This window comes from Ammospiza nelsoni, chromosome 6 (assembly GCF_027579445.1).
Source record: "Ammospiza nelsoni isolate bAmmNel1 chromosome 6, bAmmNel1.pri, whole genome shotgun sequence".
NCBI lineage: Eukaryota > Metazoa > Chordata > Aves > Passeriformes > Passerellidae > Ammospiza > Ammospiza nelsoni.
The window spans coordinates 50,610,992-50,629,434 of NC_080638.1; the positions used below are offsets into that span (position 1 = coordinate 50,610,992).

General features: G+C 40.4%; 3 protein-coding genes across 4 annotated transcripts in view; 2 read left to right on the forward strand and 1 right to left on the reverse strand.

The window, feature by feature from the left end:
* The window catches only part of ATG2B (autophagy related 2B), a 45,868-nt gene extending 42,627 nt beyond the window's left edge, over positions 1–3,241 (reverse strand). For both annotated transcript variants that reach the window (XM_059473613.1, XM_059473614.1), the window contains exon 1: positions 2,678–3,241. In XM_059473613.1, the coding sequence (XP_059329596.1) occupies positions 2,678–2,839 (162 nt within the window). In that variant the 5' untranslated portion in view covers positions 2,840–3,241. The remainder of the gene's footprint in view (positions 1–2,677) is intronic.
* Positions 3,242–3,361: 120 nt separating this feature from the next.
* GSKIP (GSK3B interacting protein) lies at positions 3,362–7,216 on the forward strand. Its single transcript, XM_059475135.1, has 3 exons — positions 3,362–3,500; positions 4,507–4,765; positions 5,342–7,216. The coding sequence occupies exons 2-3, from the start codon at positions 4,508–4,510 to the stop codon at positions 5,501–5,503; spliced, it is 420 nt and encodes a 139-aa protein (XP_059331118.1). The 5' UTR covers positions 3,362–3,500; position 4,507; the 3' UTR covers positions 5,504–7,216.
* A 903-nt stretch (positions 7,217–8,119) lies between these two features.
* The window catches only part of AK7 (adenylate kinase 7), a 29,796-nt gene continuing 19,472 nt past the window's right edge, over positions 8,120–18,443 (forward strand). The window contains exons 1-7 of the mRNA XM_059474909.1: positions 8,120–8,197; positions 8,765–8,938; positions 10,056–10,164; positions 10,970–11,064; positions 11,794–11,904; positions 17,306–17,389; positions 17,947–18,035. Coding sequence (XP_059330892.1) covers positions 8,120–8,197; positions 8,765–8,938; positions 10,056–10,164; positions 10,970–11,064; positions 11,794–11,904; positions 17,306–17,389; positions 17,947–18,035 — 740 coding nt within the window. The remainder of the gene's footprint in view (positions 8,198–8,764; positions 8,939–10,055; positions 10,165–10,969; positions 11,065–11,793; positions 11,905–17,305; positions 17,390–17,946; positions 18,036–18,443) is intronic.

An 18,443-nucleotide genomic window follows, 5' to 3' on the forward strand; every position in this document is an offset into this window, starting at 1 on the left:
GAAGCAAATCCCAATCTTATTCACATATCAAATCCAGAGAGTGCAACTTTCTAATGTAAACAAGACCCTACTAAAGACAGTGGTTGCAATAATAGGACATAATCTTTAACTGGCAAGAGAAAGTGTGGTTTTGACCTTGCTGAGTTTTAAACAAGGCTACTGATTTTACCTAATAAGAAAATGCTTAAATTCAACATCATAAGTTTTGAAAAAACCAAGGATTTAAAAGTTCTTTGCCATTTTAATGGTATTTAAAACTATATTCCAATTATTTAGAATAATTTTAAAAATGTAAATTTCTGAAAAGATAACTTCTTTATTCTTATATCTCCAGATGCAACTTTCCCATCACATTAACTTGTTGCTCTCAATAACCTTGCCTTTAGAATTTTGTTTGCCTTGCATGTTCAGCTTTTCTAGTTTCTGTTCCAAAGTCCACTCAGGCAGCAGAAAATAACAAACTTTAAAGAAACAGAACCTGAATAGTCCTATTATGAAATTATTTAGGAATCAAATAATCAACTAAAATACAGTGATATTAAAATTTTATAAAATAAATAATATAAAAGCTCAAACATATTTTAACCTATATTTAAGAATTATACATGTGGCAATAGCATAAGATAAGGCAAAAATAATTATTAGAAATGAAAACTGTATTTAAAAATACCATATGTTGATTTCAATTACTTGAATGAATTTACAAATAATTTACTATAGCAGGAAGTAAGCTAGCTACCATATTTTGAACAAATCTGACTGAGATGTCTTTTTGCTACCCATGCACATAAAAAGTAAGTGTATTTTAGCATACTGTTTACTATTTTAAAATAGACATTTACTATCTAAAAGCAAAAGAAACTGAAGCACTCTTGAGCAAAATTGCTTCATAAATAGGCCAGCTGTTCCTAGAAGGAAGTAATTAGAGCATTCCAAGTGAAATTTTAGAACTGAAGCACAGCCTTCATATCAGGACTTGTTTCCACATTATTGACCAACACTCCACAAAAGTAGCATTTAATGTATACTAAAATTCAACCACAAACATCATCCATTCCATTTTGATACTTTTGAACAGCCCACACCCCAAAAGGCATAGGCATTCCATTAATAGCCCAATGAATTCCTACATATCTGTACAAATAAACACCATGTTGGCTAAAGTATCTACAGTGCTGGGATGAACAGAAGTGTCAGCAAAAATGGATGCCATGTAAAAATACAGTCATCCTGGTGATTCATTGAGAACAAGGTTACAATGACTAGGGGGAAAAAAGAGCTGTAGTACTTCCGTGACATCTGCTTTTGCAATCTGTCATACATGAGAGTCACGTGCAGAGAGCCTCAAACATGTAATTGTTTACAAGTGGAACCGAAAAATGCTGATCCACAAATGGGGAAGATCACCTAAGCATTACAGTATATTCATTTAATCACTGTGTATACGTTATGCGCACTTCACTTAGTACCGACCCGTAACTGCTTTGTTACTAAGTATTTTACATTTTAAATAATATCACTTTGACTCGCAAAGAGAGCTCGATACCCACTAGAGGGCATAATAATTCAATTAAAGCCTCACTGCAAGCCTGCCGCAGAAAACAAGCTGCAGACACGGCCAGAAAAGAAAAGAAGGAAGCAAACAAGCAAACAACAAAAGAAAGTCCACACTCAAACACTGGTAACATTGAGCACTTCTGTAAGCGTCTGTCCCCTACCACTTTTGAACATATTGTCACACTAACAACATTAAAAACCATTACCTGAAAACATCATATATTCACAAGTATTTTAAAATGTACCCTGCATGGCCTAATACCAGTACATACTGTAATAAAAATGTGGTTTGGAAAACATTAAAGCAAAGGACCAAGCTCATCATCTACACTACCCTGGAAGTCAGTGACCGATTCACTGCAGCGCTTAATCTCCACAAGACACACTCGACTGACACGTAGAATGCAGTAATGTTGGAAATTAAACCAAGAACCTTTACAAAATATTACAAACACAGTAATCCAAAGGTCTGTCTCTAGAGTAGGCTGGAAATATAAGTATCTGTGTAGAGACACATACGTATAGAAAAACATGCCAGGACTGGAGTGTGACAGGCCACCTGCTGAGCAAACTCCAGCTAAAATCAGCTTTCTTTTTGTCAACAAGTACTTTCACCACTACAGGACGAGGGGACAATCTTTAGAGAACTACACAGACTAAGCTCAGCATAACACTATCATTAAGAACCAACACGTCTCCAAGACAAAGACAAAGCATAGATACCACAGGCATTACTTTGTTCTCACCATCTCTAGCAGTCAGTAAACATACTCGTTAACGACAGCGATTTCTAGAAGTTTGGGGTACACTAGCTCGTTCTCCCTGAAATACTAGCAGCTATTGCCTTCTTTCAGTTTTTGTTTCTTTTCTCATAACTAAAAATTACACAATCGAAGTGTGGCTAGAAAAATGTATCTGTAACAAATGCCGAGACTTTTTTTTCTTTAGTGCTATCATACCAGACAACAGTTCCCTGGATTAAATGCTAATGATGGTTATAACTTTCTACATAGAAGAGGCTGGGTATTGAGAATGAAGTGGGTGGCAGTCGGGGGCAGAGAATCAGCTGGTCCTTCAGACGCCGCAGGAGCCGAGGGGGTGAAGCGCCAGCATCTCTTACCCACTTATCCAGAGGGACCTGCGTCAAGGAGCCGGTGCCCTGGTAGAGATCCAGGCTGAGCTGCTCCAGGCTGAGCTTCTCCTGCAAGAAGTGGCCCAGGTACCTCTGCAGCAGGTACCTGCAGGCTCTCTTCTTGATGGACTCCGAGAAAGGCCACGGCATGGCGGCTGCACGCCGGGGGCCGCGAGGCCGGGCGGCGGGACGGGGCCGGCGGAGAGCGGAGGCGCGAAGCAGCTGAGTGGGGCCGCCAGGCCAAGCCTCGCCCCTCGGCGCGGGCTACGGCGGGGGCTCCGCACTACCGGGCGGCACCGCCGCCGCCCCTCACGCCCCGGCGGGGCGGCACTGCCCGCCCTAGGGCGAAGAGGCGCTGACAGGCAGCTCCATCCTCACTCGGACACCGCCGCCATCTTCTCGGGCGCGGAGGGGCCGCCGCAGCCGCGCTGCGCGGGGAAGGGCCGGGGTCCGGCGGGAGGGCAGCCCCTCCTCGTCAGCTCCGCGCCGCTGGCGAGGGCGGCCAGGCCGATCGCGGCTGCTCGTCCCCTTCCTGCCGGCGCCCCCCGCCGACCACCGGCACCGTGACGTGCGGGAAGTGGCGTCGCCGCGCGCAGCAGGCGGGGGCGGAAGCGGCCGCGGGAGAGGCGGTGCGGCGCGCCCGGAAGGCGTCGTGCAGCCAGTGGCGCCGGGGCCGCCTCTCCGGGGAGCGGCCCGCGAAGCAGCGCGGCGGGCGCTGTGCGCTGAGCGGGGAGAGGCAGGGGCAGGGCGGCGGGCGCGTCTGGAGCCGTGCGGGGTCGGGCGGCGGGGCCTCGGCCGCCCATCGGCGCTGGTAGGTGCGCTCCGGGGCGCGGCGGGGGTGCGGTCCCTGGGAGCGGGAGGCTGCGCAGCTCGGTATCCCGCTCCTCTGTCGCCTTCAGCGTCTTTTGAATTTGTTTGTGTGTCGGCGGTGGGATTTGGCAGGAAGCGGCGGATCCCGTGGGGTGAATGTCCCGCACGTTGCGGATCGGTGACTGCAGCCCCCATTAACTCCCGACAGCCGTGCTCAGCTACCGGAGCTCTCGGGCAGCGTCCCGAGCGAGGGGCTCTCTGTCCCTGCTGCCTCCAGCATGTTCCACAGGTGTCGGCTGAGGCCTCCTGGTACCCGCGGGTTCCTCAGGTGGTGGCTGAGCCCTCCTGGGCACACCGGTACCCGCGGGACCACTGCCGGAGCCGCGGGCGGCGGTGACCCCGCTGGGGCTGCCCCTTTGGGACCAGTTGCTGGCAAAGAGCAGCAGCCTGTGTCTCTGGAATGTATCGGCAGTTGTGCGCAAAAGATGAACAGGAGCTTTATTCTTTAGTGACTGTAAAAAACAGCTGCCTTTAGTTCCTAAGGTCTCTGATAACCCATTTCGTTCATAGATTTTTCTGAGTCTTCCTTATATGCACCAACAGTAGGGGTTTTTTTCTGCAGCTATTGATTTCGCTTCTTCCAGGCATGACTTGTCTTCCTCCTACATTCTGCATCAGCAAAGGGCAGAATTAATGACCGCTGAATCTTAAGAGTCCTATACCACAGAATACAAGTTAACATGCCTGAGAAAAACTAGCCTCGGTGATACTGATACCACTTCTAAATGTTCATGTAATCTTCTTTAGCACTTGTTCTGAATGTCTTGTGTTTGAGTTCTCTAGGTTTTCATTTCATGAGTTATGGAAGTCACTGAGTCTCATAGTTTCCTTTTTGAACAATGTTTAAAATATATATACATCTGTTTAAAATATAACGTGTTTTATAGTGTTATTATCTATTGAGTGCAGTGGTATAATAAGTCTAAAATAAATGTTTTTATATGCAGGATGGAGACTGATTGCAATCCTATGGAGTTGGCCAATAATACAGGGTTTGAAGAAGATTCTGATTATAGAGACTTCGAAGGAACAGACGTGAAAGATATGAGACTAGAAGCCGAAGCTGTTGTAAATGATGTTTTGTTTGCTGTCAGTAACATGTTTGTGTCAAAAACCCTTCCCTGTGCAGAGGATGTGGCATACATCAATGTGGAAACCAGGGAAAGGAACAGATACTGTCTGGAGCTCACTGAAGCGGGACTTAGGGTAAGCCAATTTTTGTAATTTCTTAAACTTCTTTGTTTTGAACAATGACCATATTCAAAAAGTGCCTAGAAAAATACTTTACTGACAACCACACATACTCCTCTTGTACTTTTATGAAAGCCTGATCTACATGTTTTCTTCTAGAAGAGGGAACTTTAGCTAGTTACTTGCAACAAAGCTAGAAGTTAATAAAAAAACCAGGAATTTACTTAAGACACAAAATGGCGAAGCCAGAATAAGTAATTTGTTACAGGTATGTCAATCTTTGGGTTTCTCAGGTACCCAAAGTCAGTAATGCAACATCTATACAAATTTTTTTTGCACCATTTTTAATTTTTATACAGACATGTAGATGTGAGACTTCTTTACAAACAATGTATTTTACTAACATTCTGAGATTTGGACAAAAGGTATTTGAAATTGTCTTAAATACTGTCTAACCAGTAAGCTCCACAGTAGAAAGAAGAGACTGTGATTTAAATTCAGTATTTTTTGTTCTTACAGATTAAGTGTTGTGCTACATGTACCAAGGTGATCATCACCACAGAAATTTAACCACCCAATTCTTTGTTGCAGGTAGTAGCTTATGATTTTGATCAGACTGATGATAGACTGCAAACTCCATATCATGAAACTGTCTACTCCTTGTTGGACTCTCTCAGCCCTGCATATCGAGAGGTGTTTGGAAATGCATTACTACAAAGACTAGAAGCTTTGAAGAAAGAAAGTCAGTCATGACTTACCCAGACAGAAGGAAGATTTAGTGCCAGAAGGAATTCTTACTATGAAGCACTGAGATCTTCCTTACAAACATCTTAAGCCTCATTTCTTGGATTAAAGTCTACTTCATGTTACTACATTATTATATAACATTTATATGTTATAACAAGTATATAACATTTTGCTACCATGGTTTTGCATATATATCAATGTTATTAAAAGCCACTTTGATAAATAGCAGAAAAAATTCTTAATTTTACTTTCTGTTGTAATTGAGCATGTAAGTTGCTCCATACAATGTTCAAAAACCTTGGTCTCTTTTCCAAGTCTTAGTATTCAAAACTAAAAAAATAGGGACTGAATGTTATAGATATAAGTAGTAATTCTTTGTGTTTGTGCTTACTGAAAATTTTCATGCCTTCTTTTTAAAACAGAAGGTAACTACTTGCTCTACCCAATTAATGAAAAAATTACTGGAAAACTTCTGCAAGGAATTCCTGCTTGATTTGCTATACGTAAATCTGAAAGTTGTCAGCTTTGTAGCTTGAAAGATAGTTCTTCAACAGTTGAGCATTGCTTATATAGTGGCAATATCTGAGTTAAAAGGAAGGCTCAGCGTTAATTGATCTGTACTTGTCTATGGCAATCAGCAAGCTCCAAATAATACACAAGATGAACTTCTTATATATGAATGTATTGTCTGAAACATAAATGATTAAGCACAGAAATAATGGGCTACACATTTCCTAAAAATTATGTTATCTATGCTATAAATATGTACTGCAACTGTTTGAGAGGCTTGGAAGGCCTGTTTACTATTTTGAATGTGTATTTACATGATGTACAGGATATACTCAAGAGTATTTTTGCTTTACTTTCTATAATACAGTACTTTGGTACTCCCAGTTTTCACGTTTTCTCCCTCAATTGTACAGTGTCCTCTCCTAATGAATACTAAAGTAAGCACTGTAATGTTATTTGCCTTGTATTGGTTTGAAACCAAAGGCTGTATTGAAATTTGCTAAGACTAATACAAGCTGGAAGATATAACTTGTATTTTCTACTTAAAAACTGGTACAACTCTCTTTATAAATCTATTGTTCTGCTATAACTTTTCAAGTATGTACTGAATAGTGGACTTTTTAAAAATTAGAGTTGGGTGGAAATGCTTGTACAGTTGAACTGACGTTCTATGACATTCACACTTTTTTGTAATCTTCTATTATTCCTGTATTTATGTGTCTTTATTTAAACCATCCTCCCATTATTCTTCTATGATTTTGTGACAAGTACATGCAGTTGCTTTTTTGGAGCCACATTTAGAGATTTATTGGTTCTCACAGATTCCAGTGGCTTCAGTAGAGCTATGTTGGCTTATACCTGCCATGGTTAGTTATACGGATCAGGCAAGCCTACCAGAGCTTTTGTAATGGCTTTGAGTTAGCAATGTGCAACTATGACAGGACAGCTGTAATTAGTGCTTCTGTTTTCAAGAGCTCCATTTCATGGTTATTATCTTTTTGGGTTGAAATTTCTGAAACTAGTCCACTGCCCTAGGGTATGCTTCCATGCTCCAAAAATTGTTCATAGGCTCTCTTTTGCACACAGGTCTGTGGCACGTGGTTAGTCCTCTATGAGGAGAATGTACTTCAGCAAATTTATATTTGAATATTTTTCCTTGCAACTGATTTACTTGTTCAATTTCAATGACTAAAGAATTAAATAAATGGACTGGTGCGTTGAAGTTTTCTTGTGGGGGGTGGAGCTATTGTAAAGTTGGAAGTGAACAACTGAAATCATGATGCCCTTAGACGAATCTGAATTAGCTGTGGATTATTTGGAAAACTGGTTGCAAACTTGTATCAGCTGAAAATTTGTCATGAAAGGGCAAGGTAAGGTATGGTAGGTGATTGCAAAGGACTTGGAGTGTTAGAAATCCAAGTGGGAAAATGCCAAACTAATGTTTCATTACTAAATTTTGGGGTTTGCTTGTTTGTTTGGTTTTTTTTTTGTTTTGTTTTAGAGGTCTCTAAGCCGTCATTTTATGTGCTTATTATAAGCATACTTTCAGAACAGGTATTTTGTAGGTGTTAACAGAAGAAACTTGTACTATTTCTTTAATTGTATTACATTTGTAGTATAACACAGTGTTAACCCAAAAGTGGGACAGCAATGTCATTCCACCCCTTCTGGGTTACTGAGGATGAGCAAAATGCTCTCCCATGCCTGTCCCGCGGCGTTGCTGCCCCTATGGATCTGCAGCACTGAGGAGGGACAATTTCAGGTCTCCTTCGGCTGCCAGTTGTTTCCATTGTCCGGAGCGCTGAATAAGTGCTGCTGGTGCAGCTGTTAGTCTGTGAATCGCCTAGGCAGCCCCATAGCCCGCCTGCTGTCGGAAAGGCCGGCGGATAACACAATAAACATCTATTTTTGTCTCGGCGGTACCACACACACGTTGTGCCGTTCCGCCAAAAGTCCCAGCCTGAGGGGCCGCGACTGCCCCGGGCCGGGTGCCCATGGCGCCTGCGCGCAGCGCGCGACCGCCGTGCCGGGGCGGCGCGCCCCCAGCGGCGGCGGGGGGAAGTGCGGCCGCCGGCGGTCGCGCGGCAACGGGGCCGCGTCCCGGGCTGGGCCATGGAGGAGGAGGCGCCGCGGGGCCGCCGCATCTTCCTCAACCACCTCGACTCCTACTGCGGCCGCAGCATCGGCAAGGTGACCGCGGGGACGGTCCGCAGCTGCTCCCGGCCGCGGCTTCGTACTGCCTCAGGCAGCTCCGCCCGCGGGGGAGCCGCGGCTGGTGCCCGGGGAGCTCGGCCGGGCGGACCGGAGGGTCAGCTGAGATAGCTGCTGAGGAGAGGCAACGGAGCAGCTAAAGGGATAAGATGGAGTAAAACTAAAGAGTAAAAATAAAGAGTTAGGACAGGAGGTGGGGATAAAGCCGGTGGGGAGAGTTCAGGCAGCAGCTGATCGCTGTGGAGGGCGATAACCAAGTCCCCTGTGAGCACCCCCTGCCCGAGAGGAGCCGCGGCGGAGCGGAGGCGTCCAGGACTCGCCGGCACTCTCGGCTGTGAGGCGTGGGACTCACGGGGAGCCGGCACACCCAGCTGAGCCTGAGCAGCGCCTGAGCATTTCCCCTCAATGGGAAGCTGTTTCTGAAGAGCATTACCAACAACAGGAGCAGGGCTGGTCAGACGGTGCTGGTGCCTTCTGGAGATTACGACAAGCTGTGTAGGGCTCAATAGGTATTTGTATACAAATTATGTGTCTTGTATATTGCAGTATTTATCCACTTCCGTTGTTGGGGCGACGCTTGAAAGCGCAGAAGATGAAGAGGAGGGAGAAGAAAATGAACCCCCTGTTGATCCCACGAGCACAGGGGAAACCTACGAAATAGTGGGTACTCTTTCTAATCCAGAGAGTGCTGATCTACAGTTTGCAAAGGAAACGTATGCAGTAAGTATGAGTCTGATTTCAGATTGCCCTTAGACAACATTAGAAATATCACAGGTCATGTAAAATGACCTACGCTAAAGAAATTTTGTTCCTGCTGGAACCTGTATATATCTGCTTTACTCCTTCTGCTTCCTGCGTGTGCTCTGGCTTCCTCACTTCTAGGTCTGACAGAGCAAATATAAAAGGAAGAACCTCAGACAGAAAATAGATGATGTCCTCTTCATAAATTTTTGTACAAAAATCTATCTTATTGATCCACCGGTCTGCTTTCTTTTTTTCTCAAAGCTTACACTTCAAGGATCTCTCATCTTCTTTTTGTCTTTTATCACCATTTTGAAGGTAGTGATGCTGGACTCAAAGTTAGTGTCCTTCTTAACTGTTCGCTGAAATCACAGCTTTCACTAGCAGCTAAGTGTTCTGAATACCTCCATTTTTGTATAAAAATGTGTATGTCCAGAGTTTAATTAACTAGAGAGGCTTGCTCTTGTGGATGTGATTGCTCATTGCTTGATTTAGTTTTCTGAAACTAGAAATTGCCTCTGTCTCAAACTGCTTGTTATAAACTGGTTATTATACTTCTTATTGAAGAATCTCTTCCAACATTTGAAAATTTTGATTCAGATGTCTATGCAGCTGAACTGTTCAATCAGGAAATTATGGATGGTGGTGTTAAGTTTTAACTGCTTTTGTCCAAAGTGTTTACTGGATTTGCTCAAGTAATACAGATAATCTGAAGTCAATAAAAATTACAGGATGCTATCTTGCAAGGAAAGTGACATTTTTTATGTCTTCTCTATTCTGCCAATGGATAGTTGTTTAAAACACCTGGGTAAGTAGTAGATATTTTCAATACTCACAAATGCACTAAAAATATGGATCCTAAAATACCATTAAAAGTCTCTATTTTTTATCTATGTTAACATATACTCTAAATTAGAAATTTCAGCATTTAATTTCCATTTTATCAGCTTTCTTATATGTGACAGATAAAAGTTTGGTAACGATCTTACGAATAATTCCAACATCCTAGTGTTAGAAAACCACATTCTATCCAGATATTTAACTAGAAGAGGATTTTTTTTTCTCTAATGACAGAATCTGACTGTTTTTCCCTCAGGTCTCTTCTCGAGAAGAACTCTTAAGCCACTTGCTTGAGTGTGAAATTGTTTTATATAATATCACTGAGGATGTAAGCCAAATTGAGGAAGCAACATGGGCTGCTTCTGGTTAGTATAGCTTTACCTGAACAGAAATTTGGTTTGTATGTAGCCATCAATGTGTAATGAAATTATCATGGGTTCACTTTAATATAAAATTGGGTTCCTTGATGGAGAAATGCTGCACAAATTATTTGGATAAATAGCAAGGAACCATGGAATGCACTGTCATATTCAGAAGGGAGAGAAGCTGACATGGAATGGTCCAACTCTTTAAATGGCACATCTTTGTAGGCAGTAATTTCCCCAAATAACTGTCAACCATCATCCCATCTCTTTGCATCGGGAGGTGGGTAGAAAATTTGCTCCTGTGATATTCAAATAATGTTTCAATATTTTATATAATTGTTTTATTTTTCTTTAAAGTCCAATAAAAATATTGCTAACAGTCTTTTGAAAACTTTCTCCTTATTGTTACACCCAAATTCTTCTAATAGGCAGCTGGAATCCTTTCATGGTGAGAGTGCAATATGATTCTTTATATGACAGCTAAACTAAATTATGCTTTCTTCTTTATAATATGAACATTCGGACAACAGAATAATTTGCATAATAAAAAATTTAATTTTATTGTTTTATATTAAAATAAACTTTGTTTGCTTGCTTTTCTTTCTTCAGTAGCTTTTTCTTTCTTTCTCTATTTGTTTTCTTTCATGATTTTTTATCTTTATTTTATATTAACTCAAAGAGCATTTGCTTAAAAAGACATCACACAGAACATTGGTATGAGTGTCTGTCCAGGACCTTTATATAGAAGCAAAACTACAGTTTGAATAATACAGTTTAAAATAAAATTCTTGCTTTCATTTAACAGCCCTACATAAGGAAATAGAGACTTTTGCAAAACAAAAGTTATTCATCCTCATTTCAACAATAATGACCTGGGCAAATACCAAACCCTTTGACCCTGTAAGTAATATCAAAACATTAATAGTTTTTCAACAGATGTTGCCATTTAATGGAAAATATTAATTACATTAAATTATACAATATATTTTGGGTGTGTACTTCAATGATAGCTGGTAAAGTGAGTGGGTTTTTAGGATTCTTTCACCCTTACCCATTACTCACTGCCAAAATTGCTAGATGAAATTCTCTTTCACAAAAGTTGAGGCATTGGGCTATAATGATACAGAAAGACATAAGGAGTTGCTTAGTCAAGAGGCAGGACAAATGCTAACCACAATATGCTCTGTCTTTCAGTCATTAAAAAAATCCCATATTCATTGCATATTTAATGAAATACATAATTAAAATGGATACATCTTTATATCAATATATGTAAAGTATTTTCAGGAGCCATGTTGGGTGCTTTGTAGTATGCTATTGCAATTCTCAAATTCATTGTTACAGAAATAAAGTTTTTCAACCTTGTGTACTGCTATATATAATAAAAAGTAATGTTTTTAGAAATATAAAAAGAAGTTAAAAATCTTTTACTGTGAAATTTGAAATTGAACTAATGGCATTTTCAAAATGCTGAACCTCAAGCATCAAATTCAGAACCTTGATGGTTTTCAAATGAAGACAAAGTTAAAACAGATTTTAAAATGCTTCTTAAAAACTTCCTTTAACTAGACCTTCAAAATTTGTTCTGTTTTAGGAAATGTATATCAATAACGTTTTTTTTCTTCATAGGAAAATCCTGAAGCTCCTTTTATTGAAGAAGACTTTCGCAAGAGAAGGTCTCATCCTGGCTTTGTGGATCACCTAAATGCTGAAAAACACATTGCAAAACTCGGGAAAACTGTATGTATAGAACTTTTTTATAAAAATAAGCTGGTTTGCCTTCTTATTTAGAGCTTTATCATATTAATGGAATTTATAAACCATTTGAATGAGTTTTAAGAATATAATATTGTCCTTATAAATATGGATGATACAAATTAGTAATAAAATATAGTAGCATGGAGAATACTATAATGTCCTTTGAAACCTAAGCATATGCACAATATAAATCTCAATGTCTTTTTTTTTTTCCTTAGGTAGGGAGTAAATCATGCTCATCTTAAAAAAATACTGTTTCTTTGGTTGTACCAGAGACAATCAAAGCTGGAGTCTGTATGGAAAGATTTAAGGAAGAAAGATTGTAGAGGAATGAGATACTAGTACTGGCCTAAAGAAAAGCAGCATCTTTAAATATCAGCAAGCTATGTTAGTACTACGACTCATTTAAATCCTTAGATGTTCTGGCCACACCTATCATGTCCTGGATAGTTTGTGCTCTTGGAGCAGAGGCCTTGTTGACTTTTGTTCCACCCTATAATTTACTCTAAAATCATGGCCATAAAGCTGACACAGAATAGCTACAATATGTTATCACTTTACATGTTTTTAAATCCCCTCCTTCAGCTTTGCTTGCTTTGGTCTGATTAGGCCATTAATCTTACTGGAGAACAGACTATGCCTCTATTTGTCTTTAAGAACTATTATTAAATAAATACCAATAGTGGCTCAGCTTGCAATTCAGGAAAATGGAAGCTGTTGTCATTAGTGGCGGAGTAGTGAGGAGGTTCAAAGACAACAAAATACACTGATGATGAAGGTGCCATTTGGTCATTCTTTTTCTGTGTTAGGAGTCTCCCATAAGCAATATAATTCAATGTCCATTTCAGAAATTTATCCAGCTAATAACAGAGTTTATTGTGAAAAAAACTTTTCTCTAGTTTGAGCATATATTTGCTGTCTTATGTCCTGCTGAGAAAATAGCACTAGAAATTATATTCTGTTCTACTGTGGATCTAATAATACAGAATACAAGTAAAAATTTGGTTCCTAGCTTGAAAAAGCAGTGGTGAATTCATTTTTCTCTTACTATGCTAACATGGATTTGTAAGACCATGGGATGAGTTTCACACCTGCAGTGTTAAAAACATGAAAATTTTAAACAACATCCATCAACCTTGTGTTAACTTCTGCCACCACTTGATACCCAGATGAATTATTGGCAATTTTTCTGACTAGTCCAAAGCACTGAGTCACTGCATACCAAAAGTATTTATATAATTAGCTACTAAGTGTTTGCCAGGCTGAACATCTGTTAAGAAGACAGATATGTAGCAGTACATGATAAAGCAGCTTGAATATTTTCAATACTACCTGCTGTAACCCTTTCAAAAGGAGCCCCTTTGCTCCAGAACTCCAGTGGCAGCACCAATGGGTATCACTGCCCCTGGATGGTTTCTGTCAGCACTTTGGAGCAGGATGGCTCGAAAGCATCTGTTCTTCCCATGGAATCAGCTTTGGCTTTCTGTGATGGCTGAAGACTTCTGGATTACAGTCTTCACTCATTCCTAAATTCAGTGTTATCTAGGAAATATGCCATCAGGGAAAGAAATTACAGTGTTATCGTTTCCTGCAAAGACCTCAGACACTAGAATTCATCAGCCAGCCGTGTAAAAAAGCTCTTGCACCAAGAATAGAAGGTTTTCTAAGCCTTATTGCCCGTTCAGAGTGCAATTTATTGGAAGTTGTTTCTTAAAGCAAGATTTCACCTCTCTGCATTAGTGTACCTCTCACCTATTTTTTCATTAAAATTCAGTAACAGTCTGAGAGTTTTACAATCTTTGTTTTTTATCACTAGCAATATTTTACCTTTATCTTTGTGGCATTCAGGGCATTCAGGTTGTGTCACTTTTCTCAGAAGTTGCAATCTCTGGGGTCCTGCCAAATTCAGAATCCTTGGAGAAATATCTGCCTGCCAAAGGCAAAAAAGCTCTTCATCCCGCATCTCTGTTCTCAGTGACATCACAGTTCCCGAATCCATTTAGACCTGTTTCTCACTTCAAACAATTTTTAAGAAGCAAGCAAACCAGCCAAAAAGACCACAGCCCGGAGCTGAGGATCCCAGCTAGAAAGTGACACCTAGTGGCTTTAATGAACAGCACGGGAACGTGACATTCCTTACCCGGGACTAAACGTGCTTGTGCTTCCTTACCCGGGACTAAACGTGCCACGAGGAACAGCAACATGCCTAAACACTTCCCTGTGTTTAAAATTACCTATAGCCAAGTAACGTCAAGTAGTCCCTTCTCAATGGGTGGCTTGTGACGCTGAGTAACTATTGTTAGAGGAATTAAACCTGTTCTAGAGGTATGCATTTCAGTGAAATACAGCACTCAGTGCAAAACTAGGGTTTGTTTTCACGCAAGGCAGGAGTTAGCACAAGGTACATGGAAGAAAACCCTGTGTGAAATAAACAGGGCCAGGGGACTTCTTCTCCTTTTTAATGCCTTTATATTAAAAGTGATCAGCTCAGGATTGGGTAGCTCGACCCGTCGTCTCTCCCAAGGCGACTCGGAGGAGGAGGAGGATATGCACAGCTCTGTCCACCAGGGGCAGAGCTGGGGATCAGATCCTCTTGGGAGCCTTTAGGGCCTGCTGATCCCGTCAGATCATCCCCCTCCCACTCTGTCAGCTTGGTCTCACCGCCGGGGTCAACTCTCGTGGTCAGGGCGAGAGGGTCCGAAGGTGTTCCGCGTCTCTGCAGGCTCAGCACTCGGCTCCTCACGTCCAGACATCACTCCAGTCTCTCAACTCTTAGGTGGCTCGTTGTTTTTGGGGTTTCTCCATGAGTTTGGAGATGGGGGTCCCACAAAGCATTCTGGTCTTGGGAGTCACTTTGCATAATCCCCCCCCACCTTCTCAGGTGTCTTCCCTATTCTGAGAAAGGTAAAATTTAGCCTCGGGCAAGGTCCCCACCCAGGAGAAGGGCCATTACCTCGCCCCAGCCAGGGCTTTTACTAATACAAAAACAACCATTAACGACAACGACCCGTGATTACAATAACAAAGGCAGCAGCCCAGCAGTAGTGGTAACTTTTTCTCACAGAAAAAAATATTAACCGAATTTTTGTTCATAACACTGTGTTACATTCCTTTTAAGGGAAATGAGAAGTAGCACCTCCTGTGCATTCAGAAGAGGCAGGTTTTTCCTGCTAGGAGACAGAAATTACTATGTATCTTCTGGGACATGTCTGCAGCCTGCCCAAAGGAGCCCTGGGAGCTGCTGCTCTTAGGTGCAAACACTATCTGTCATGGAATCACCCAAGCAAACTCAGTGTGTGTTAAGATCCGAGTAGTAAGAGATACCTCTTCCCAAATAAAGATGCAAATGAGACCACAAACTGAAGTCAATTATACAGATTTTATTTAACACTAAATATGAGGTAGAGAGATAGAAAGAAATAGAAAACAGAGGACAGAGATCAAGCAGAAGATAGTCACCACCCAAAGATCCCAAGGATCATGTTGGTCCTTCTTCATACTGGGCTTCTCAGTGATGGGGGTCCCAAGATAGTTCAAAACTTTTCCTTTTCATACATTTTAGCAAAAAAAGGAATTAATGTTCATTGGCCACAGAGTTCTCTTAACCTACTGGTTAAATTATTCCCTCATTTCTAATGGTAATTAGTCCCAAGATCAGTCTTTCTCTTCTTTTGAGTTGATGGGTTTCTTGAGTGGGAAGGCCATAATTTGGTGGTCATGACCTCCCCCTGCCAGAATTACTATTTTATCCAGTTGAAGCTGATTTCAGCACACTTGCTGAGCTGGCTTTCCTTATGGCCTGTAAATTCTGCATTTTGTGATCATTATCAACATTATCATTCTTCTCCCCAAGCTTTGTTAATGTAAGCTTTATAATGTTTTGTAATGCATTGTCTGGGATAACACCACCTTCACCTTATCTCAAGTTGCTGGTGGTTTACCTTACAGTCCAGGTTCCAGGTATCCACACAGGTGTATTCAAGGGGTTCAGTGATAGTTGCTGGTTGCCATCTGACCCATAACTAGGGGTGATCTTTGTTTGACCACTGGTACACATATGGACAGCTGCTTCATGATGCTGTTGGCCACAGTGGGAATTTTTGTCCAGATGTGTTAACCAGGACATACTAGCCAGATCAGCCCCTGCCATGCCTGGAGTTAGAGATATTCTGCTGTAGCTCCCTTCTGTGCTCATCCCATGGCAAAGTCCTCCTGTGGCCCCAGCAGTGTTTGAAAAAGGCAGCTGTCTTTACAGTGTGGAAGCTCTTCTGCTATCTGTAATGTCTTCTAATTTTAGTGTTTCTCCTGATTAATAACTGTTAACTAATTAATTCAACTAAGCTGTTGAATTCAGTTTAGTTGAAGTAGTTTTTATGACAAAGTTTCACTTTCTAAGTGTATAGATAAAGCCAAATAGATACAACACACTGACTTTGCAACTTGTCATTGAGTTACATGGTGCTTTGCTTATATAATCAAAGATTGGCTAAGACCTGCCTTATTTTTCTGTTTCTAAAACATTATAAAGATGCCAACAAAAGGTCCATTCTCACTCCCCCAAAAAAAATTATAGATCCCAAATCTGCACATATATTCCCACTGTGATAAAGGCAGGTTCTTTTCATTTTATGATGAAGATGTATAATGCCTAGGATATTTACAATATGAGAATTATTTAATAATTTTGTTTCTTCTTAAAAATTTTTTAAGTGACCACTTAAAAAAATATTTGAAAGCTTTTTTCCTTTATGATGATTTAAAAATCTTTTTTTTTCATATAACCATCCTCACCATTGATACAAGCAGTAACAGACAGGCAATTTTATGACATTACACAGATCAGCCAAAAATATGTGGGTTAATCATGATGTGTGGTTAGCAAACCATTTAAATAGTTCAAAGATTTTTTTTTGTAATAGTGTATCAAAAGAAAGTAAGAAATTGTAAAATCATTAATCCAGCATTTCTGCTCCTTTAGACAGACAAATGCAAATAAAATGCATTGAAAAAAATAGTTGTAATGAATTTCAGAGTTATTTTTTCTTGAAAATAGGAAGTAGAATCATGAGTTATCCTGTTCATTCAACTGATTTACATAACTTCCAAATTTTACCTCTTAATTTTATTTTAGTCTTATAATCTTTGTTCAAATGTAGACATTTTTTTGAAGACAGCTGTAGACAGCTTTTCTTGAAGGAAGTAATAATAATATGACTCAGGAAGCTACAGGATATGCAACAATTGATGTAGTTACAACTTGGAAGTGATACAGTTTGCACACTTTGTGTATTTAGTGTACATGTATTCAAGAGTCAGTGTAAACTTGTATCCCAATTGCAGTCCCAGATTTTAATGAAAACTTTTTGCTGATTTCACTTTACAGAACAAAAAAAAGTTTTCAACTTATGTCGTTGCCTCAGGACATCAATATGGAGCTGAGGAAGGACTCTTCCACTACTTTTTTAAGGTAGACATCCAACTACATTTGAAGGATCATTTAATTTCTTGGGGCAAACTGCAGTGGAATTGAATTCATTTTTAGCAGCCTTGGCATCATAAGTTCAATGCTTTCATGAGCAGAAGTGTTTATTTGATCCTTTTGAAACGTTTTAACTACAGTGGAAGTGTTTTTCCTTTTTTTGGCTCTATTTTTTCTTAGATATTTCTCTAGTTTTTGAACAGTATCTCCATATGTACTTTCCAGTGAGAACATGTCTGTCATGTAAATGGAATCCAGGGAAATGTCTTTCTATTCAACAGTCTATTTTTTTTTTTTCCTTAGGGTGATAAAAAGTAATATTTGCCAAGATTAAAGAATGGTCTTTAAAAAAACCCTTTTGCTTTTAGTAGTTTGGCAATCAGTACTGCTCAAGAATGGTCTCCTTTACTGCAGTTCTATTAATTATTCAATAAACTGAACTTTAAATCTTGAACATACAGATTTGCCTTGTAATCAAATGTTCCTTTTTTAGATCTAGTTAAAAGTAACTCCTTTTTTTTATCACTTTATTCTCTGATTTTCAGATGTGTTGGCTTGGTGAGACTCCTGCAATACCTGTTTTTGGAGATGGCAAGAATATTATTCCAACCATTCATGTTCGTGATTTAGCAATGTAAGGGGAAAAAAATTCTCTGAGCAATAATTGATACCTAGCTAGATGAGAAATCCACTAGAGAGTACTGAGGCTTTTAAATGGGGTGGATTGGTTTAAGGTCACTTTTGGGCCCTTTTAACTGAGTCATAGAGAGCCTTCAGTTTCTCTAGAAGCAGATGTGCTTTCTGGAATCCTTATCTGACTGTTGCACTGGTGCTTTGCTTTTAATAAATGACAAGTCATGCTCAGTCCACAGTGTGATTCCAGTTAACTGCACAGAACTGGAAATGGATTGTGGACTCAACAGCAGACTAAGACAACATCTTGCACAGATATAGCTTTTTATTCTTTTAACTTCCTTCCAAATAAAATGTGTAGCTGTGCTTCTTTATTAAGTGAAATATGTGTGAAAATGTCATGCTCTGA

Excerpts from the sequence above, each read along its gene's own strand:
- GSKIP (XM_059475135.1), top strand. The coding sequence starts at position 4,508 with ATGGAGACTGATTGCAATCCTATGGAGTTGGCCAATAATACAGGGTTT. Across the intron at positions 4,766-5,341 it reads TCACTGAAGCGGGACTTAGG|GTAGTAGCTTATGATTTTGA; the intron begins GTAAGCCAATTT and ends TCTTTGTTGCAG.